This window comes from Cebidichthys violaceus, unplaced genomic scaffold (genome assembly GCF_023349555.1).
Source record: "Cebidichthys violaceus isolate CVI_PGR_0920_01 unplaced genomic scaffold, fCebVio1.0.p SCAF_12, whole genome shotgun sequence".
Lineage (NCBI taxonomy): Eukaryota > Metazoa > Chordata > Actinopteri > Perciformes > Stichaeidae > Cebidichthys > Cebidichthys violaceus.
In genome coordinates this window covers 11,051,557-11,073,009 of record NW_027176285.1, presented here as the reverse complement: position 1 = coordinate 11,073,009, position 21,453 = coordinate 11,051,557, and the positions used below count along the sequence as shown (strand labels likewise).

The following is a 21,453-nucleotide window of genomic DNA, read 5'->3' as shown; positions in this document are numbered from 1 at the left end:
CAGCTATCAGGGACCAATGAGGGTTCCAATGAGGAGGGGGGGGGGGGGGGTTAGGTCAAGACAATTAACCTCAATGTTACTGTGAAGTTTTGCTACATTAGCAAAAAAAGAAGGTCCAGTTAAACAGTTAAAGAGTCCATAAACGTAGTGAAGTTCATTAGGGCTGACCTAGTTTTGGAGAGAGGGTGTGCGGAGAGGGGCCTGGATGTGGTCTTCAGGGGTCCCTGCTAGGGTTTATGGGGGATTTACTGTTAAAGAGGCCTCGATGAGCTGAGACTGTGTTGGTCTGGAGATGAAGCAACACTTTATCTTTTAGAAAATTAAAGTCAGAGTGATTTATTTTCCAGCTGTAAACAAACATTTTAGCTGCTTTGACTTCTGGGAAGTTCAGTATAAGTTTATGTTTACGTTGTAGATCAAATGGTGTTAGAAAGGAGACACATCGGGTATTAAGAGTTAAAACTCGTAGAGGACAAGATGGTGGTCTTTGTTGAATATTGAAAAAGTCAAAAGTGACCCTAATATTTACCTCCAATCTTAACAATAACAACCTGAAGTCCTGCTCATTGTACATCCACCAAAAGCTCAGAAATGCTAACGTCAATACGCTAACATGCTCACAATGACAATGCTAACATGCCGATGTTTAACAGGTGAGTTTTAGTGTGTTAGCATGCTAGCATTAGCTAATTAACAAATAAACAAAGCTGAGGCTGATACTTGTCTTTAGTTCTGTAGATATTTGGTCACGAACCAAAGTATTGGACACAAATGTTGACCTGATGGTGGCGCTAGACGAAAAGTCAGAGGATCAACAAAGTCAGTTGGGGTCATCCTCTGGGGATCATGAATGTCCGTGTAAGACTTAATCACATTCCATCCAATAACTGTTGAGATATTTCAGTCAAAATCACAAAATTCAACCTCATGATGTCGCTAGAGGAAAAGTCAGAGACTCAACCAAATCTGTAGAATTCGTTCTCTGGGGATCATGAATGTTTATGTAAACTTTCACCACAATCCATATAGTTGAGATATTTTAGTCAAAAACACAAAATTCAACCTTGTGGTGGCCTCATGGTGGTTTAAGGGAAAAGTCGTAGAATTCATCCTCTGGGGATCATGTCTGTGTAAGATTTCCTCACAATCCATTAAATAGTTGTTCAATTGCTTGAGTCAACCTCATGGTGGTGCTAGAGGAAAGGTCAGAGGATCAATAAAGTCAGTTGGGTTCATCATCTGGGGATCATGAATGTCTGTGTAAACTTCCACCACAATCCAACGAATAGCTGTTGGGATATTTCAGTCTGGACCGAAGCGACAACGACAGATGTTCGAGGCAAAGCCATTTTTGTACGTAAGAACTGAAAGCTCAGTGGATGTTGCGCAATCCAGTAAACAGAAAGACAATATTCGGACCCCCGCTCAGCTCCTCTCAAATTGGATCCAGGAGACTTCAGTGAATGAAGCCTCTGTGCTTTTGTTATGAGGCGCGCACACACACACACACACACACACACACACACACACACACACACACACACACACACACACACACACACACACTCCTGTGGATGAAACTTTTTGGGGGTAAATTGTGCAATCAGCCTCAGTGAGCTGGCAGTGAGCAGCTGTCTGGCTGCAGCTTCACTTTCCCTCCATGAGAGAGAGCACTGTGGGGGGGGTGTGTGTGTGTGTGTGGGGGGGGGTATTAACCTCCAGGAGCCCCCCCCCTCTCACCCCCCACATTCTTATTTACTCTATAATTCACTTTTATCCAACCCGGGAGTCACTGGAGCGAAAACTACTCTACTTCACATGACCAGAGAAGAAGAAGAGTCTCGTTAATAAACAATGTGAGTTTGAAACACAAACAAGATGTTTGTCTGTTACTCAGTAAAACGTCAGCAGAAGACAAAGCAGCACAACATCAAAGAATAAAGACAAAGTAAAGGAGGGTTCCCAGCTTTAAGTTCTTGTACTGTCCACCAGGGGGCAACTCTACTCGACTCTAAATGACTCTACTTCTCTCTTGATTTATTACCTCAGTAACAAACATCATGCTGTATTGGAGAAGACTTGAAACTAGAGATTGAGACCACAAACTCATGTTTACAATGTTTACTGAGGCAATAAATCAAAAGAGAAGTAGAGTCATTTTCTCATAGACTTCTATACAACCAGAGGAGTCGCCCCCTGGTGGACATTAGAGAGAATGCAGCTTTAACACGTGAAGAACTGACTTCACTCTTCAGGAGGTTGTCTCCTGTTCTGATAATTATTGATGTAGCACCAGAACAAAGTAACACTGTAAATATACATAAGAAAAACGTTATTAACATTTTCTTAAATACACTATTCAGTATTTTCTTGTGTATTAGAGAACGAGTTTTGCGGACTGGACTCAAAGAGCCGAGGAGTTGCCAGAAACCTTTGCATCATCAGTGATGTCAGACCTTGCTTTTCTCACTCTCCAGGGGAACACACGCACACACACTCTTTGTTTTCCTTGAAAGAATCTGGTCTCTGATGTGTTTGGGTTCTCAGAACTTTGAGGTTCCTCAGAGCGTTAACAGATTTATTGATCGGACACGTTAACGTTCTGTTCTCATCTACTGGGACAAAGAAACACATTATCACATCATTCCCTGTCGGCCATTAGAAGGATATTTAACTTTTCTGTTTCCACTGAAAAGCAGAGAAACAAGAGTTCAGTGACATAGAACATAAATAAAGAGGGAAACTTTTCATTAATTATGTGATTATAAGTTTTAGATTTCATCTTTTTAATCTACACATCTGTCCTAAACATAAACTTTTCTTGCTTCCTTCAACTATAAATTAAGAGAGAAGCAACATTTCTTTAACTTTGATTTATTCTGCTTCACCGGATCTTCCTCTGCAACCCTGAACGCATCATGAAGCACCACCTTCTTCATCCTCCTCCTACTCCTCCTCCTTTCTGAGACATGATGCCTCCAACATCTTTTCATCTGTTGGTTTCTAACAAACAGCTGATTGTGAAACAGAGGACTGGTCTTCATCATCACCTTTAACATGTTGAAGCAGTGCTGCTCCCGAGTGGCCGAGTCTCCACATTACACCCGTTTAGACTTGTTTATCTGTGGAATATTATTTATATTTTTAAGTTTGTTCATCTTATCTCGTTTTTAAATATGTAACCGTCGGCGCTTTATTCTGATGATTATTGATGCAGCACCAGAACAAAGTAACGCTGTAAATCAACAGAAGAAAAACGTTATTAACAGTTTCTCTTAAATACACAGAGAGAGAGAGAGAGAGAACATGAGCGGTGTTCAGTCCATGTGTGAGAGTCCAGCAGAGATCAGAACTTCACCACTTTGGTTTGTTTGGGTTTGGGTTTCTTCAGAGGGACGTGAACATCTTCGTGGTCGGCGCTCATGTTGTTGGACAACCAGGGAACTGTCACCGAGTTAGCTGCAGATGGAGGAAGATTAATAAAGAGTTTGGTGATGTTTCCTCTCATAACACGATAAATACGCTAGCTCTGTGATGCTAGTGAGTTAGCATAATAACTTTATTTATAAAGCACCTTTAAAAACAGTTTACAAAGAAAAGAAAATAATTTAGTAAAAACTAATTCAAATAAAATAATAAATAAAATAATTTAGTAAAAACAAATGCAAATAAAATGACAAAATAATTTAGTAAAAACAAATAAAAATAAAATGATAAATAAATAAAATAATTTAGCAAAAGTAAAAGTCTGTAACAATGTGTTTTAAGAAGTGATCTAAAATTTGTATTAAATAATAATATATATTATATAACATATTTTATTTCATTATAAAAATGTAAACATTAGAAAGCAGTTTGAAGACTCACTTGCAGCCTGATGTTCGGGACAATCCTTCTGAAAATGTTCCACTGAACCACAAACACGACAAGAACCTCCTGCAGAAACACACACCGTCATTTAAACTAATGTAAAATTAATTAATATGTATTTATATTTATATGTATTCATGATGAAGATTAGTGCATGAACCTTGAGCGTAGAGTCCTTTAGGATTATCTGGACAGCCTCGGGACAGATGTCCGGTCTGACCACAGATGAAGCACTTAGCGTACGGATGTTCTCCTGAAAACAAGGGGAGAGTTATGAATATAAATATTTAGATAATATTAATTATGAATATGAATCAGACGTCTTCACGTCGAGTCGCCGCAGTATTTCTCACCCAGAGCCGGGTCCACTTTGGCTCGGCACTTGTGGATCTCGTGCTCGGTGGAGCCGCAGCGGTAACAGATGCCTCGGCCCATCTCCTCGTCGCGGTCGGCCTCCGGACAGTCGGCCAATCCGTGACCGGGCTTCCTGCAGTTAAAGCACAGCTGCAGGGAGGGAAGGAGACGAGGAGGCATCAGAACCTGAAATGAGGACTCAGTGATGTATGTAAAATGTAGAAATGATGACGACCTGTTGGAGAACTCACCATGTTGCTCTTCTTGTCGTTCTGCCTCTTCACCCGTCTGTCCTCTCTCCTCCTGTCTTTCTTCAGAGCCGTCTCCACCTCCTCCCGGAGCTCCCGTCCTCCTGCACCCCCCTGAGGCAGCGGCCGTCCGCTCTGCTGGAGGAACTCCAGGAAGCCGTTCACGTCCTCGCTCACGTAGTCCTTCTTGGGACGGTTTGGTTTCTTCACAGCTGATCCTCCAGACTGAGTCCCTCTCAGGTGGTCCCTCCGATGGTCCCTCTGGGGTCCATGTCGAGAGCCACCTGGGTGGTGGCCTCCTCCTCCTTCAGCTCCTCCTCCTCTCAGCTGAGTCCATGGGGTGGCCTCTGCAGGCTTGTGTTTGTGGACGTTATTGGCTCTCGCCCACCTCGTCATGACGAAACCTTCTGAAGTTATAAAGAGAAAAAAGGTTTCAGGAGGAATAATTCACAGAAACATTTTAGACTGTCAGCTGACAGATTTGATTTATTTTTATTTGATGAGCAGTTAAAGATATGATGCATCAGCACAGAATAACATGAACTTATAGAATAATAATAATAATAATAATAATAATACTACAAGGTACTTAAAGACACGTTACATGCTACAAACAAAAACAATAAAATTACATTAACTAAATCGATGACATAATAAGGAGAGGTACAGTGACGTTACTTTGAAGCACATAAACAAGAGTTGATAATGAATTTAGCTTAGAGTCAACTGTTACTGAACCTGTCGGTATGTGTTGAATCTAATCACCGTTTAAACGTCGTTAAGATAAATGATTTTACGGCAAAACAGCAAAAGATAACTTTGTTGACATTTTTAATAGCATGTAAAGCTAGGAGTTAAGCTAGCGATAAAAACAGAGCGTTATCTACGTTTTTAGCTAACAGTAGCATTTCGCCACTCGTGAGATAATTTACATAAACATAGTTTAGATGAAACTTTCTTATTGAATATGTCGTTTGAAAAACATCATTATAAGTTAGAAACAATGTTACCTTGAGAGACTTACAGCCCATGTGATTGTACATTCACCGGAAGTTCTCGGTCTTCTTCGGCGTCTTCTTCTTTGTTTTTATTATCGGATCACAAACCATCGGAGAAGCTGCGCACCGCCCCCTGCTGTCTGTTAGTGAGTCTGAACGTTTACCTGGTTTTAATGCTTCAACTTGTGAAAAATATATAAATATAAAGATACATGCAATTATTTCTGGACTGTTTGTTAGTTTATAAAATATATTAACATTACATAAATATATAGATAATTACCAAAGTGACCGGTATCAGGATTTATGAAAACAAACAAACAAAAAGAAAAGTAAGTAGTTTATAAAATGAATAAACTCACATATTAAACATGTCAATGCTATACATTAAGTGGATTTTAAATCTGAATATTGGTTCGATATTGAATTGCTTATAAGATTCAAAATAATATGTAAGTTACAGTGTGAGACAGGAGGAGAGTGAGACAGGAGGAATGTGAGACAGGAGGAGAGTGAGACAGAAGGAACGTGAGACAGGAGGAGCGTGAGACAGGAGGAGAGTAAGACAAGAGGAATGTGAGACAGGAGAGTGAGACAGGAGGAGAGTGAGACAAGAGGAATGTGAGACAGGAGAGTGAGACAAGAGGAATGTGAGACAGGAGGAGCGTGAGACAGGAGGAACATGAGATAGAAGGAGAGTGAGACAGGAGTGTGAGACAGGAGGAGCATGAGACAGGAGGAGAGTGAGACAGGAGGAATGTGAGACAGGAGGAGAGTGAGACAAGAGGAATGCAAGACAGTAGAGTGAGACAAGAGGAATGTGAGACAGGAGGAGCGTGAGACAGGAGGAGAGTGAGACAGGGGGAGAGTGAGACAGGAGGAGTGTGAAACAGGGGGAGAATGAGACAGGAGGAATGTGAGACAGGAGGAGCGTGAGACAGGAGAGTGGGACAGGAGAAGAGTGAGACAAGAGGAGAGTGAGACAGGAGCATGAGACAGGCGGAGAGTGAGACAGGAGGAGAGTGAGACAGGAGGAATGTGAGACAGGAGGAGCGTGAGACAGGAGGAACGCGCGACAGGATAGTGAGACAGGAGGAGCGTGAGACAGGAGGAGCGTGAGACAGGAGGAGCGTGAGACAGGAGGAGCGTGAGACAGGAGGAGCGTGAGACAGGAGCTCATTAACGGAGCTCACAGGTGATTTTACTTAAGGCGACTAACGAAGCAGAGGAGCTTCATTGTGTCTGATCTCCGAGGAACATGCTGCTCCTCGTCCTCGCTGCTCTTGTCCTCGCTGCTCTTGTCTTTGTTCAACATGGTGAGAAATCTGCAACTTTGTTTCACTTTCTGGAAGAAAAACCAACAAACATCTTCTCTCATCTCTGTTTGTTCTGTAGTTGCCTCCAGTCCTCTACGGGAGGAAAGAGAAGGTACGTTTGTCTGACTGAAGATCCGTCAACATGTTCACGTTGATGAGATATGAGTTGGTTTTTAATCTATAAATGTGTTTACAGCAGCTGAGGAGGACCTGCTCATCAAAGTAGAGCGTTATATGAAGTCCAACCCGGAGACTCTAGATGGTCGGTATTTAAAACTTTAACATTTGAAAAAAAAGGTTGAACAAATGAGTTTTATTTTATTTTTCTATTTTCCTTCATGGCATTTTCAACAGAGCTGATGACGGAGAAGTACGCCATCTTGGAGGGAGACATGGTTCTGTCTGTGAGTAGAACTACATCAGTAGTGTGTGTGGGTGTGGGTGGGTGGGGGTAATGAAGCAGTGGAAGACATGTCCTGACTTTTAGCGCCACAAAAACACTACATTTCCCATCATGCCACACTATCTGTAACGGCATATTTTAAGAGTTTGAAAACATACTTGACTGTTTTAAGTGGAAATGATGAAATGCAAGCAGCATCAGATAAAATTAATATTGTTGTATGACTCGTGGAGAAGAACACAAAGAGAAATGTTCTTTTGTTTTATGACTCGCAAATTTAATGTTTTGGTTCAAAGACTTAAATTAATCAGCAGAGTGTTTAAACTCTGGAGGAGTTACTGGAGGGGCCTGTTGGGCAAATCATCCTACAAAATGTCACACAGAGAGACTACCAACCAGGAAGAGACTGAAAGCGGCTGCAAAGAGGCTGAAAGAGACTCGACTGCAAAGAGACTCGACTGCAAAGAGACTCGACTGCAAAGAGACTTAAAGTTACTACAAAGAAATGAAGTGACTTCAAAGCGATTCAGGGAGATACAAAACAATCCCGAAGACACAAAATGCTCAACCGCTGGCTGTTCTGGTTCTTTGCGATGTCACACATTCTTCACATAAGTGTGTTAAATATTTGACCACAGAGCGACAGGAACGCAGTGGGATCCGTTTGGCCCACGAAAGAGATCCCGTACTCCATCAACCCAGAGTTAGGTGAGCAGCCTCGCATCAGATCACTGCTCCGTGTTTCTACTCATCTCTAATCTTTATTCTAATGTTGTGTATTTATTTTTTTTGCAGTCGATCGGACAGCCGACATCCTGTCTGCTATGGCGATGGTGTCTGAACACACCTGTGTGTCGTTCCCCAAGAGAACCTCTGAGAGCAGCTACCTGCACTTCAAGACCAGCAGAGGGTATGAAGTCTCAATGCAGCGTGTGAATGTATTAATATAAATCTGTCTCAAACATGTTCAGGTAACATTTCGTCTTTGTGTGCATCGACTGACGTTTCCAGGTGTGCGTCGTACGTCGGCTTCGGCGGCGGCGAGCAACCCATGTTCATCGGCCCCGAGTGCATTGTGGGTAACATCGTCCACGAGATTCTTCACGCTCTGGGCTTCCACCACGAACACACGAGGATGGACCGCGACCAGTACATCACAGTTCTGTTCGGCAACATCATGGAGGGTAAAAGTTTCTGGTTAAAGATCTCTGGACATATAAAAATACTCCGTTTAAGAGACCACAGCCTCCTCAGGGAGGCGCCGGAGAAGAGTCGGCACATAAATCACTCTGAATAAATCAACCAAATATGAACAATGGACAGATATAGATGTCGTCTTTAATGTCCATAAAACGGCTTGGAAATCATAGAACAGAAGCGCTGCAGAAGTTGCCTGAGAATTGTCACGTTTTTAGGTTTTCTTTAATATAAAAGTAATCCAGTGATTGTTTGTTTATATTGTTATACTGCAAACAGGAGCTATTAATGGCAAAATAAAGAGAGCTCAAAATAGATCAGTCATCTTCTCCCCACAAGAAAAACAGCCTGACCCAAATAACGTTTTAAGCTGCGTTCAAGACAACTTGGAAGTTTAAAATGTTCTACTTCCTCCTAGAAAAAGTACAAAGGAGCTTAATTCGGTCTCAGTTAGCTGCCTATCAAACAATGGAAGCACATGTTATTACGTCAACTGAGTTGGCTGCAAATGCAGAACGCCAGAAATGCCTACAAGCCCAGCGTGCTTCTTCTTGCTATTCCGACCCACAATGCTTTGATCAAAAGGGGAGTCTTGTAAATGATGACGTGGTCCTCGACTGAATGCATCCTGCAGGATGTGTACTTTATGAGCTGTAGTGAGTACTAAAGTATGAGACGTGTGTCGTACTCAAACTAGTTGTGACGTCACAAATCCTACAGGTAAAATTCAGGTGAGCAAAGACAAAACGTTCCTCTTTCAGCAGAGAAGCTGAAACGGAGCAAGAAGTAAAAACACAATTCTGAGTGTAATAATAATGATGATGATGATGATGATGATGATGATGATGATGATGATGTGTTTCAGGGAGGCAGAGAAACTTCCAGAAAGTACCAGGCGTGACATTTGACCTCAGTTACGACGTGAACTCCATCCTTCACTACGGAAGGTAACGTGATCATGAAGTTCTGTTTGTTTTATGAAGAAGAGTTATTGATGTAAATGTGTTTGATCAAGAAGAGTTATTGATGTGGGTTCAGTGGGTTTTTTTCAGCCAATGGTTTCCGCACCATCGTCCCCAACGGGGACGTGAAGAACATGGGACAGAGGGTGAAGATGACCGACACGGACATCCAGAAAGTTCGCCGCCTCTACAGCTGTGGTACTCTCCATGTGTACTTGTACTGGCATCGTGGGAACTTGAGAAGTATTAATACACGAGGCCTCAGTAACTCTTTGTTCTCATCTCTCTCCAGATATCCCAGAAACTGGGAAGGAAAGCGAAGTCATGAAGGATACGTGGTACGATGTGAAGAACGGCACGAGTTCTGATCAGAGCTCTTCCTCTTCATCGCTGCAGCAGCTGAACTCTACCACTAGAGGACAGAATGACACCAGTTAATAAAGGAAACATCAAAACTCATCTGTGGTTATCTACCAACTATTTAAACAAGTTATTACGAGCAACCACAATTATTTTTGTATCCTTAGTCTATAAAAGTTTTTTTTTTTTTAAAAAGATTGATAATAAAAAATTAGAATGGTTCACAAATGTGTTATTTTGTTTGTCCTGATGGTTCAAAACACCAAATACTTCATCAAGAGGATTAAAACATGTGTTCATGTTGCTCATTATGAATTAATGTGTAAACAAACACTTAATGCATTCAGCTCAAGATCCAGGAAGGAAAATGTCCAAAAACTCTCTAAACATATTTCACATCTTGTTTTAGAAAGTTCTGAAACATGAGGCACAATAAAGAAGAAAATACTTGAATGAGTTGACAGACTTATGATTGTAGAATCATATGTATGTTTTGGTAAATATGTAGATTAATCATTAAAAGTATTAATCCACAAACATTACTGCACAGTTTGTGTGGTTATGTGACTCACTATTTATCTGTCTGGTATATTTCATCTATTTAATTGTGAGTATATTTAACTTGTCTGTCAGTAGAAAGTTGAGCTGCAGAGTGAAACTTAAGAACCAGGTTTGTGTGTTTTTTGTCCTCATTCTGTCAACGGTGATGGATGTTTCTCTTTCAGCTTCACGGTTTGATTTCTTGTGTCAGGTTTAAATGTCAGAGCAGCAAACATATTTACCAGATAACATTACATTTTATTCTGAGAGTCAAAGGAAAAACACATTTACTGACTTTTCTTTGAATAAATTAAAGTAAAAAACTGACTCAAAGGGATGAAAGGTTTAACAGTGACCTCCTGAAATAAGTTTCTACCTAGCTTAATGATAAAAATGTCCCCATTGAAACTCCAGATTGAGTCATTTTCTCATGTTCTCTCTCAGGCAGTGATTCTTAACCATGGGCCACAATTGGGCTGCGAGCGCCACTTAGAGGGCCGCAGAAAACTTTCAGTTTTGCACTTGTGGTCCGCGAGGGCCGCGGGACCGCATAGGTTATCAATTGAAGACACCAGAGATATTACTGTTATCCATGAGACGCTCAGTTACAATATAACATTAGCTTCCCACCACTTGGTAGCGGTAATGCATCAGTCAGTTGTTTAACAAGCTCCAATAAGCAGAAGAAGACACTCAGCTAGCCGCTAGCCTGTAGCGAAAGTTATGGAGAAATATTTAAAATAGTGCTGGGCAAGTTAACGCGTTATTAATGCATTAATTAAGTAACGCCGGCAATTATTTTATTGCGCATTAACGCAGGTTTTTATTATTATTAAGCGGACATTTTTAACACAAGAACCGGGCAGCGAGGGGTGAACAGCTGTTTGAGTGTCCCGACTCCCTCCACGTTCCATGCTTCACCTACATTCCCCTGGGTCCTAAGTCCCTCCCTGTACCGTACAAACTACATTTATAACAAATACCACACATATTACACAGTACTCAGCGTTGCATATGTGTCTGACCAAAAAAAGCAAAAAAGAAATGAAAGAATTTCTTTTTAGATTTTTTTAAGTTGTTTTGTTTGGAATATGTATAATAAGCATATCATTTAGTTATCCTACTGATAATTTGACAAACATAAAAAAAATGACAGATAGGTTTGCAGTTTTCAAAGTGTATATTTCAAATTACATCTATTACACACATGAAAATAAAGTTGTGAACACCGGCTGAATATCTATTATCAGAATCATTTTAACTGTATTTTAACTGCTACTGTGTAAAGGGAATACTGCTGTTAAAAAGAACCTGATTTGTTTAAAGTGTGCAAACCAAATGTTATTGCACTTTTGTTCATATAGCTTCATATACTTTTGAAATAAAAGTGCACAATACACTACTTTTGAATTCATTATTGAACATTGCACATAACAATGCGATTAACCGCAGAAGATCATGTGATTATTTGCGATTAAAAATTGTAATAGTTGCTCAGCACTAATTTAAAACAAAAAAATTAAGACGAAAGTGGTGCCAAACCCCCCGAAAAGTCTAAATTTACAATCCTGACTTCATTAAGTAGGGCTTTGTGAACGGAGTTAACGAGGCAGAGCCGAGAGCCCAGTGTGTGGACTGTTGTGACTGTTGTTATTGTTCATTTGTCACAGATATGAAGAACAACTTCTGGTTTGCCATGCAAAAATGAAGACTGCTGAAGCATATAATTCGCAGATTATAAGGCTATATTTTCATTTTGCACTTTAAATTCTATTTACAGTTTATTTAATTTGAAACTTATTATTTTTAATGTATATTTTTTATTACCACATATTATTTATTTATCAAATTTCCATTTTTTTCTCAGTTTTTTTGAGAGTCCCTTTTTTTCTGGAGTAAAATCTAATTATTAGTTATTTTTGTGTTAATAAGCCTGACTTGAGCCTTTAAATTTGTTCTTGAATCACCTTGGTTTGTTCCATGAATTGTTAGCCTGTTGGGAGTCTTGTTGTATTTGTATGCAGGTTTACATACACATGATAAATAAATGAGATGATCACATTGTATCATGTCATTTATTTGACAAGGTTTTTGCTTGTTAAACTGTAAGTGAATTTGATTTAGTTATTGAATACAAATCAAACCAAGAGTGCGATCAATTAGTTGAACCAATACAGTGTTAATATTTGAATGGGCCCCGGGCCACTTTGTACTTCAAAGGTTGGGCCCCGAGGTGAAAAAGGTTAAGAACCGCTGCACTAGAGTCATCACTACTGTATTATGGAGATAATACATGTTATTCTCCTGGTGTCCACTAGTGACATCACTACTGTATTATGGAGATGATACATGTTATTCTCCTGGTGTCCACTAGAGGCATCACTACTGTATTATGGAGGTAATACATGTTATTATCCTGGTGTCTACTAGAGGCATCACTGATTATCATAATGGACGCCGCCGGTGTTTCAGTTTAACCAGTGACCGTCTGAAAACTCTGAAAGTCTTCAATCTATTTTAGATATCTGTGTTTATTATCTAAACGTTAAGTCACTATGAGCTAACGCAGACGGCTGAGAGTCACCAGTTAACATGGTCACTGGTTAACCCGAAACAGCTATAGCTCTGAAACAGTCGTGATTCAGACAACCAGACATTTATATTCTGGTTTTAGTTTTAATTAAACGTTTAAAGCTTCAAACTCGTCTAGATGACAAAACGACACTAAGGAGTTACTTTACTTGAGTATTTTTGTTGGTGACATTCATTGTTTTATTTATAGAGTAACAATTTTGCCATTTTTTTACAATTTAAAAAAGTGGTATATAAGTATTGTTATTATCATTATTATATATTTGAATTAAAGTCCTGCATTTCAAGTTGTTCTCAAATATCAGAAACATTTACTTATACAAGTTTTTGAATTTTTTAAAATATTGAAAATATTTTTTATAAGTGCTTTATACCCAAATAATTATCATTGATAATATAATATATTAATCATTTTTATTGATTCTTATTATTAAGTCTTCCTGCATTTTGAGTTGTTCTCTAATATTATCTGAAGAAATTACTTTATAAAAGTTCAAAACATTATTAAAAAATGTTTGTTATAAAGTGTATATAGATATTAAAAATGTAAATCTTCAGTTTCCTGTGAACATCAAAAGACACGCAGTGAGTCCTCACGTGAACCAGAGAACGTTTCACTTGTTTGTTTTTTCTAGATCAATAACTTTATTGATTATTGGAGCTGCTGTCGATCCACTAATCGATTACAATCAACAGCAAGAAGCTGCACGTGTAAACACAAATTAAAGTTACATTAGTCCTCGTGAGATGAGATGAAGCTGTCAGACTGTAGAAGCTGCGCGTAAAGAGGAGAGAAGCGCGTGCTCGTTTATCCGGTAACGTCCGCGTCGGTTCCTCCTCTTCTTCCCTCAGAGCCCGGAGAGGAGCGCTGCACGCGGATACAACCTCCTCCCGTTAAACCGGACCGGGTTACGTTCCTCCGGGGATCTCAGCGGACTCTCGGTCTCGGGTTTGTACGACAAACAGTGCATCATCACCGGATACTTTCAGTCCGGGTTCTGCAAAGAAAATAATCAACTTTTAAAGTTGTTTGTCACGCAGACAGACGCAGCTGGAGGATCTTTTTATTGCAGTAAGTCTATTTAACGTTTCATTCGAGGATTATTGTTCCGATACACTCATTAAAATAACCTGTTTAATGTCATACATTATTTACTTTACGTTCAGCCACATGTTTACTGTGAAAACATCTAAATTTCTGTCTTTTATTAATCATCTAAAAAATGACTTTTGACTGAAGATTTGACTTTGGATCACAGCTTTAAAGAATATGATGGATTTATATTCTTATATATGTATAACTAACAAAGAGGAGCTATATGTATATAATATAGTAACATATATATATATATATATGTATATATAATATAGTAACACATATATATATATATATATATATATATATGTATATAATATAGTAACATATACATAATATATGATTTAATTTAGGATGAAACACACACATATATGTATCTGTAAATATATATATATACACATATGTAAATATATATTGTATATACACATATATATGTGTATATATATATACATACATATACATACATATATACATATTTATATATGTATATATATATATATATATATATATATATACATATATATATATATATATATATATATATATATATATATGTATATATATATATATATATATATATATATAGTAAAATGTTGCTCTATCAGGACCCAATCCCCAAAAAACCAACAGCTCTTTAGTGACAGTTTGCAAAATCTAAACAAATAAATACGTTTATCTGTCTGTTTCCTTCTTCCCTCATCATCATCATCTTCATCTGTGCAAAACATAACAATCAAAAAGAAAGATGCAAACAGGAGTCCAGTCAGTTGTATTTCCTGCACACTAATCAAATTGAGGAGGCTTCACAGACTGAACGAGCCTCAGTATTTATCGCTCCAGACCTCTAGGTGGCGCTCTGCTAACTTTAGCTACGATGCTAATGTTGCTAATAAATCGCAACATGTGTTGTGGTAGCTGCTGATGTTTCTCAAACAATCGTTTTATTTTGTCCCAATAAAGAGCTGCAGTGATGACGTGTTTCTGTAGTTCAACAGGAAGTCATCATCACTGGTTCCCTCCACTAACAGCCAATAGGATTCTTCCATTTTGGATTATTACACCCTCATGGTTCTTCACGCATGTGAACCTCAGATTAACTCCCCAGTTTAACATTAACCATCAGAGTGTAAATAAAGTTTTAACGTTAACAATCAGAGTGTAAATAAAGTTTTAACCTTAACATCACAGTGTAAATAAAGTTTTAACGTTAACCATCAGAGTGTAAATAAAGTTTTAACGTTAACATCACAGTGTAAATTAAGTTTTCCTGACAATGGTTCTCCTCCAGTATTCAGTAGAACATGTGTTTCTAGTCTCTGATCTCTGATAATGTTTCATTGTAAACAACCAATCAGTGTTTAAACCAACAGGAGGAGAGCTAGTAACGTTAGCAGCACCGCTAACGGCTAACCAACGAAGGTTCACTTCAGTTACATTATGATGCCTTCAGGCTCTGCTCAGTGAAAATGAGTACTGGCTAGAGGTACATTATAACGTTATTGTGATGTGTTCACATGTAATCTGTAAAATGTAGTTCCGGTGATAAACTTGAATAAATCCAGTAGTTTGAAGGAGATGTTTTCACATGAATATAAAATAGATATTAGAGATGAATTGTGAGCGGTCATTGGAGGGTCGATCCTTGGCTGCTACAAGTCCTGTGCCGAAGTGCCCCTGAGCAAGACACTGAACCCCTAACCGCTCCCCGGGCGCTTCTCAGCAGCCCACTGCTCCCAATAAGTTAGGGATGGGTTAAATGCAGAAGTTACATTTCTACTATAATAAAATTTCCTTTCATTAATTTAATGATAATCTGCGTAACAACCACTTCTTTTTTGTCTTTTTTGAGACATTTTTACGCTTGGATATATACTCTTACAATATTGTGGTCAAAGCAAAATATAAAAAGAAGAAAAGTGTAGAAGAAGAGCAACGACAGAACAAGCATGAACCTGACCCGTGGGCTCTCGCACGCCCTCTTATTTAAGGCAGAGTAGTGTTTGCCTCTCTGTGCTTTTTCACTGCGGTTTCTGTCAGATCAGCAACACTAAATATGTTCTACACAGACGTGAAATACATTACCTATTCTATGAAAAGAAAGCACATATAATAAAAGTGTCTACAAATATTACAGTGGTGACAAACAATGAGAAAGCAAAAGGCACGCGATTGTGAGGGATTCACAATCTGAGGTGAGGAACAGCTCGTCGCTGCCTCACCTCACGTGTCTCCTCTGTTTGAACAGGACATGCGCTAATTCAGCGATTTTGATTATAAAAATGCTTGAAATGATTGGAATTATACAGAAATTACATTTATAGCACAGATCATTAGAGAAATATTCATATTTATTTTATTTTAGTATTATTTGTTTTTTACTTGTCATGATGCCTCCCCTGACCACACGTCCCTGCCACACATATTACACGGTACTCAGCGTTGCATATGTGTCTGACCAAAATACAAAAAAAAGCAAAAAAGAAATGATTTATTTAAATTATTTTTGTAGAGTTTTTAAAGTGTTTTGTTTGGAATATGTATAATACGCATATCATTTAGTTATCACTACTGAGAATTTAACAAACATAAAAAAAGAAGAAAAAAAAACATGACGTAGATAGGTTTGCAGTTTTCAAGGTGTATATTTAAATATCTATTACACACATGAAAATAAAGTTGTGAACACCGGCTGAATATCTATTATCAGAATCAATCAGAAACTGTATTTTATCTGTTACAGTGTAAACGGAATACTGCTGTTAAAAATAACCTTATTTGTTTAAAGTGTTTGCAAACCAAATGTTATTGCATTTTTGTTCATATAGCAGTACTTTTAAAATAAAAGTGCGCAATACACTACTTTTTAATTCATTATTGAATGTTGCGCATAACAATGCGATTAATCAAGAAAATCGCAAAAAAATCATGCAATTAATCGCGATTCAAAATTGTAATCGTTGCCCAGCACTAATTATAATACATCATTAAAATGTTTTAATCCATAACAATCTTTTATTTCCTCATCATTTGAATTGTGTGTTTTTATGAAGTACAACATTTTGTATTTTTGATTGTTTACAGACTTCAGAGAGTTGAAATGATTTTTGGGATGATGACAAAAAATTTATATTCTGGATCCTTGTAGACTAGCTGCTATAATCAAACATTAAAGGGATATGTATCTGATAATATGGATCATAAATGATCAATAATTAGTATCAAAAACGTGATCAGAGATCTAAAAGTTATATTTGCTTAATTTTATTCTCTTGTTCTGATCTGAACTGTGAATTTTATGATCTGTTGCACCCAAAAAATAACTCATATCTTGACCACAGAACGTCTCTCTGTCTCTCCCTCTCTTGTCTCTCTCTGTCTTTCTCTCTCTCTCTCTCTCTCTGTCTTTCTCTCTCCCTCTATGTCTTTCTCTCTCTCTCTTGTCTCTCTCTCTCTCTCTCTCTCATGTCTCTCTCTCTCTCTTGTCTCTCTCTCTCTCTCTCTCTCATGTCTCTCGCTCCCTCTCTGTCTTTCTCTCTCTCTCTCTCTCTCTCTCTCTCTCTCTCTTGTCTCTCTCTCTGTCTCTCTCTTGTCTCTCTCTCTCTCTCTCTCTCCCTCGTAGATCGCATGGCTTCACATTGACCAACGACCGTCCGGTTTCCCAGTTGTCGTCACCATGTCATCCTCCCACGACGCCCCCTGCCTGTCGGAGCTCGGCGGACTCCCCAATAGGAATCTCAGCCTCGTCTCCGGCACCCGACCCTGCAACCGGAGTACCGCCAGGACGTCGCCGTACACCCCGCAGGCCACCGCGGCCTTCGCCATCGCCATCACCTTCATGATGGTCCTCACCATCGTCGGGAACATCTTCGTCATCATCGCCGTGCTGACGTCCCGGTCCCTCAAGGGGGCTCAGAACCTGTTCCTGGTGTCGCTGGCGGCTGCGGATATTTTGGTTGCCACACTCGTCATCCCGTTCTCGTTGGCCAACGAGCTGCAGGGCTACTGGGCTTTCAGCTCCATCTGGTGCGAGATCTACCTGGCGCTGGACGTCCTCTTCTGCACCTCCTCCATCGTGCACCTCTGCGCCATAGCTCTGGACCGCTACCTGTCCATCTCCCGGCCCGTGTCCTACGGCGCCAAGCGCACCCCGACGCGCATCAAGGCGGCCATCGTCGTGGTCTGGCTGATCTCCGCGGTCATCTCCTTCCCTCCTCTCCTCACGCTGGACAAGAGCGAAGGAGGGGAGGAGGTGTGCGAGCTGAACAACGAGCGCTGGTACATCCTCTACTCCACCATCGGCTCTTTCTTCGCCCCTTGCGTGATCATGATTCTGGTGTACGTGAGGATTTATCAGATCGCCAAGCGGCACACGCGCTGCCCTCCTGGGCGGGAGCAGAAGGCGGCGGCGGCGGCGGCGGCCGGAGGAGACGCCAGCATGGGAACCAACGAGCCTCCGGCGAAGTTATCCGAGAACAGGGATCAAGGAGATGGAGAACGAGAAGAAGTCCCAAACAAAATGTCCCCGTCGTCGCTTCAAAACCCTCCCGGGAAAATCACGAGCCAGGACGCTCAGCCCGACCCTGCTAGTTCAGTCCAAACATCCACCTCAATCCCCCCAAAAATCCCTTCAGCTGTTCCCCACAAAGAAGAGGCGGAGGCGCTCCCCGACAACTCGTCCAGCTTCGGCTCTGAAATGGGCGACGAAGGAAAAGACGAGACGAACGTCGCAACCGACGAGCAAACGTCGGGATCGTCCCGACGGAAAGGGTTCAGAGTTCAGGCACTAAACCTGGCCCGCAGGTACAAAACCACGATGACCACGCCATCTGGCACCAAACTGGTACCTGAGGAGACGCCCAAGATTCAGGGGACGCCCGCGTCCCGCCGCAAGGCCATGGCGAACCGGGAGAAGAGGTTCACCTTCGTGCTGGCCGTGGTGATGGGCGGGTTTGTGATCTGCTGGTTCCCCTTCTTCTTCTCTTACTCCCTTCAGGCGGTTTGCCCCGAGACCTGCAGCATCCCCAACCCTCTGTTCAAATTCTTCTTTTGGATCGGCTACTGCAACTCCTGCCTCAACCCGGTCATCTACACCATCTTCAACCACGACTTCCGGAAGGCGTTCAAGAGGATACTGTGCCGGGACACGAAGGGGACGTTCTTCTAGAAAAAGGAAAGTTGTGTTTTGTGAGCTGAAAAAATGAATTCTTTCTTTGTGCGTTTGACCGGGATCGACCTTCCCTTCCCTTCGGCATCGAACATAAAACACTTCGCCATCCGAACGTCTCCTTGTTTGTCCAAACGCTCGGCTGAGTCACAGCAAAGAAGGGGGATTTTTCAGAAAAAGCCACGGTCAAGTGGCCCGAATCAATTATCTTTAATGTTATTTAAGAATACGCTGTAATTGAATATTCAATGGCTCTGAAGACGAAATGATTTGATTACATATTGAAACGGAAGTCAAGAGGGATACAGGGTCTGTGTTCAGTAATTTAACGTACAAACGAGAATGTGTGTGTGTGTGTGTGTGTGTGTGTGTGTGTGTGTGAGAGCAGAGGAGGGCTGCCTAAGGGTTTTACTGGAAGAGAATAAATATCACTAAGTGTCCTTTATCGGAGATTAAAAAAAAAAAAAGGCACTCGAGGAACACAAGATCAGGGGTAAACTGGTGAGCGTCCTTCTCTGTTTCTTCCTCCATGTGAAGCTGAAACTTGGGTCGAACAGAGTTTTTTTTATTCCCGAGTGTCGGTGAACCGCTGGATGTTACACCTCCCACTGGGATTATCTCACGAAGGCCACAGCCAGCGGGGAGAAACTAGAGAATCATCAGAGGCTGCTTGACTAGATGGAAACACTTTAATCTTCTCTCCACCTCTAATGTCTTTTCTTTTAGGGCAGTGGTGGAATGAAGAGAAGTACATTTACTCAAGTACTTCTCACAGGTACTTTTTTTACCTACACGTATCTCCAGATGTGTTGACGTTGAATGTTCGTGATGAAGTGTTTCCTTTAAATACTTCTACAGCTAAATAAACATGTAGTGGAGTATTTTCACAGCGCGGTAGTAGTACTTTTACTTCAGTAAAGGGTCTGAATACTTCTTCCACCTCCTGCCAAAGCAATACAGACTCTGAACTCGGGCGTTGACCCCCGACGATGAGCAGAATCCCTGATGAAGACGCTCCTCCTCACTGTGTGTGTGTGTGTGTGTGTGTGTGTGTGTGTGTGTGTGTGTGTGTGTGAGAGACAGTGTTTGCAGCTGCATGTTTTTTTTTTCCAAAAATGCACTTCTTTTATCTATTAAAAAGCCGACACGAAATGTGCTTGACTGAAGCATCCAGTCCTGTGTAAGATAACAGTGTACAGTACTTCTACTACTAGCTTGAACATAAAACAGTATTCTAGCTTTTTGTTTTAAAGTCCAATTGAAATTAAATTGTTTGTTTGTTTGTTTGTGGAGATTTTTTTTTGCTAATCTTTGGCTTTGAGTTAAAGCTAACACTTGAGTACTAACATGATGATGTTTAGTTTCATTTTTCACCCTCCTAGTCTGTTAGCATGTATGTGTTAGCATGCTAAAGATAGCTAATTATCAGTAAACAAATGAGGCTGACGGGACTTTCATTCGTTTTGTCATAAACCAAAGCATCGACACATTCACACATTGACCTGAAGGTGGCGTTAGATAAAAGAATCATCACAATTCATCCTGATGGGAACATGAATATGTGTCCAAACATCTTCCCTCATAACCTTGACTCTCTCAGAGAGCTACCAAACAAACATTCACCAGTTAAAATGAGCTTTTCCCACTAACAAACAATAGCTAAAACTGACCGTTTAGTGGTTTTTACTCTTCATCATCACAAGCTAACAAGCTAATTTTTTTTTACTGCATAAAGTGACGGTCTTTTGTGATTTCAGTTGGACTTTAAGTTGAGAATAATTTCCTCGTTATCTACTCGTATCTTTCTATCTCTGCTCCTGTGTTCTCGTGTTCTGGTTTTCTGATGCTTTTACTTTGAAGTCTCTTCATATTAAGGGTTTGAATAAAGGTTGTGGCGTTGGAACAACACAAACAGGGACGCTTGTCTTTTCAGAGGATCGACTGAAAAGCACTTACAGAGCATAGAATAATGGAATCAGACAATTCAGCGTCGCTGCTGTCTGTCAGGAGAATTATCTTTGTCTGCTTCCCTGGCCTCTGACCCGAATATAAAACACGGTGATGAACAGGTTCATTCGTCCTCCTGTCAGCACACACACCAAAAACAGTCCTCAAAATAAACATACCTGGAAATTAAAGGTGATCATTAACTAATTAGCTTGCATCAAAAAGCAAAATGTGTTGTTTACGTCTTGCAGTGAAGACACACTTATGATTGGTGCGTAATTAAAGAGGTTAAAACCCTCCAGTGGTGTAATTTAGTGTAATTAGGACGGTTCTTTTATCCCCTGATGTTCTGTCTGCAGAGGCTGTAGAGTTTATATTTATTTAATTCACTATTTGTAAGATTTAA

At 40.2% G+C, this 21,453-nt stretch overlaps 3 protein-coding genes across 8 annotated transcripts; 2 read left to right on the top strand and 1 right to left on the bottom strand.

Moving 5' to 3' along the window:
- Window positions 1-2,858: 2,858 nt before the first annotated feature.
- zcchc9 (zinc finger, CCHC domain containing 9) lies at window positions 2,859-5,542 on the bottom strand. 2 transcript variants are annotated; one of them, XM_068706337.1, is made up of 6 exons: window positions 5,483-5,542; window positions 4,476-4,879; window positions 4,224-4,374; window positions 4,031-4,123; window positions 3,868-3,936; window positions 2,859-3,459 (listed from the first exon to the last, which is right to left on the bottom strand). In XM_068706337.1, the coding sequence occupies exons 2-6, from the start codon at window positions 4,866-4,868 to the stop codon at window positions 3,347-3,349; spliced, it is 819 nt and encodes a 272-aa protein (XP_068562438.1). In that variant the 5' UTR covers window positions 4,869-4,879; window positions 5,483-5,542; the 3' UTR covers window positions 2,859-3,346. The 2 variants fall into 2 exon arrangements, with proteins under 2 accessions (XP_068562438.1, XP_068562439.1); XM_068706338.1 differs by having other exon boundaries at window positions 5,497-5,538.
- Window positions 5,543-6,700: 1,158 nt separating this feature from the next.
- Window positions 6,701-9,807, top strand: LOC137868671 (astacin-like metalloprotease toxin 5). Of its 5 annotated transcripts, none has more exons than XM_068705559.1 (10): window positions 6,701-6,786; window positions 6,866-6,898; window positions 6,986-7,048; window positions 7,141-7,190; window positions 7,828-7,897; window positions 7,985-8,099; window positions 8,201-8,373; window positions 9,252-9,333; window positions 9,425-9,546; window positions 9,614-9,807. In XM_068705559.1, exons 1-10 carry the CDS (start codon window positions 6,729-6,731, stop codon window positions 9,784-9,786), a joined length of 939 nt encoding a protein of 312 aa, XP_068561660.1. In that variant the 5' UTR covers window positions 6,701-6,728; the 3' UTR covers window positions 9,787-9,807. The 5 variants fall into 5 exon arrangements, with proteins under 5 accessions (XP_068561660.1, XP_068561663.1, XP_068561662.1 ...); XM_068705562.1 differs by having other exon boundaries at window positions 6,983-7,048; window positions 9,439-9,546; window positions 9,641-9,807; XM_068705561.1 differs by having other exon boundaries at window positions 6,983-7,048; window positions 9,439-9,546.
- A 3,912-nt stretch (window positions 9,808-13,719) lies between these two features.
- On the top strand, window positions 13,720-20,937 carry LOC137868670 (alpha-2B adrenergic receptor-like). Its single transcript, XM_068705557.1, has 2 exons — window positions 13,720-13,912; window positions 17,556-20,937. Exon 2 carries the CDS (start codon window positions 17,610-17,612, stop codon window positions 19,098-19,100), a length of 1,491 nt encoding a protein of 496 aa, XP_068561658.1. The 5' UTR covers window positions 13,720-13,912; window positions 17,556-17,609; the 3' UTR covers window positions 19,101-20,937.
- Window positions 20,938-21,453: the final 516 nt, after the last annotated feature.

Bases quoted from the DNA above. Each gene is read 5' to 3' on its own strand.
- zcchc9 (XM_068706337.1), bottom strand. From the start codon at position 4,868: ATGACGAGGTGGGCGAGAGCCAATAACGTCCACAAACACAAGCCTGCA. The intron at 4,124-4,223 runs GTGAGAAATACT...CCTTGTTTTCAG, and splicing joins CAAAGTGGACCCGGCTCTGG to GAGAACATCCGTACGCTAAG. The intron at 3,937-4,030 runs GTTCATGCACTA...GTGTTTCTGCAG, and splicing joins TAAAGGACTCTACGCTCAAG to GAGGTTCTTGTCGTGTTTGT.
- LOC137868671 (XM_068705558.1), top strand. From the start codon at position 6,729: ATGCTGCTCCTCGTCCTCGCTGCTCTTGTCCTCGCTGCTCTTGTCTTT. The intron at 7,898-7,984 runs GTGAGCAGCCTC...TTTTTTTTGCAG, and splicing joins CTCCATCAACCCAGAGTTAG to TCGATCGGACAGCCGACATC. The intron at 8,374-9,251 runs GTAAAAGTTTCT...GATGTGTTTCAG, and splicing joins GTTCGGCAACATCATGGAGG to GGAGGCAGAGAAACTTCCAG.
- LOC137868670 (XM_068705557.1), top strand. From the start codon at position 17,610: ATGTCATCCTCCCACGACGCCCCCTGCCTGTCGGAGCTCGGCGGACTC.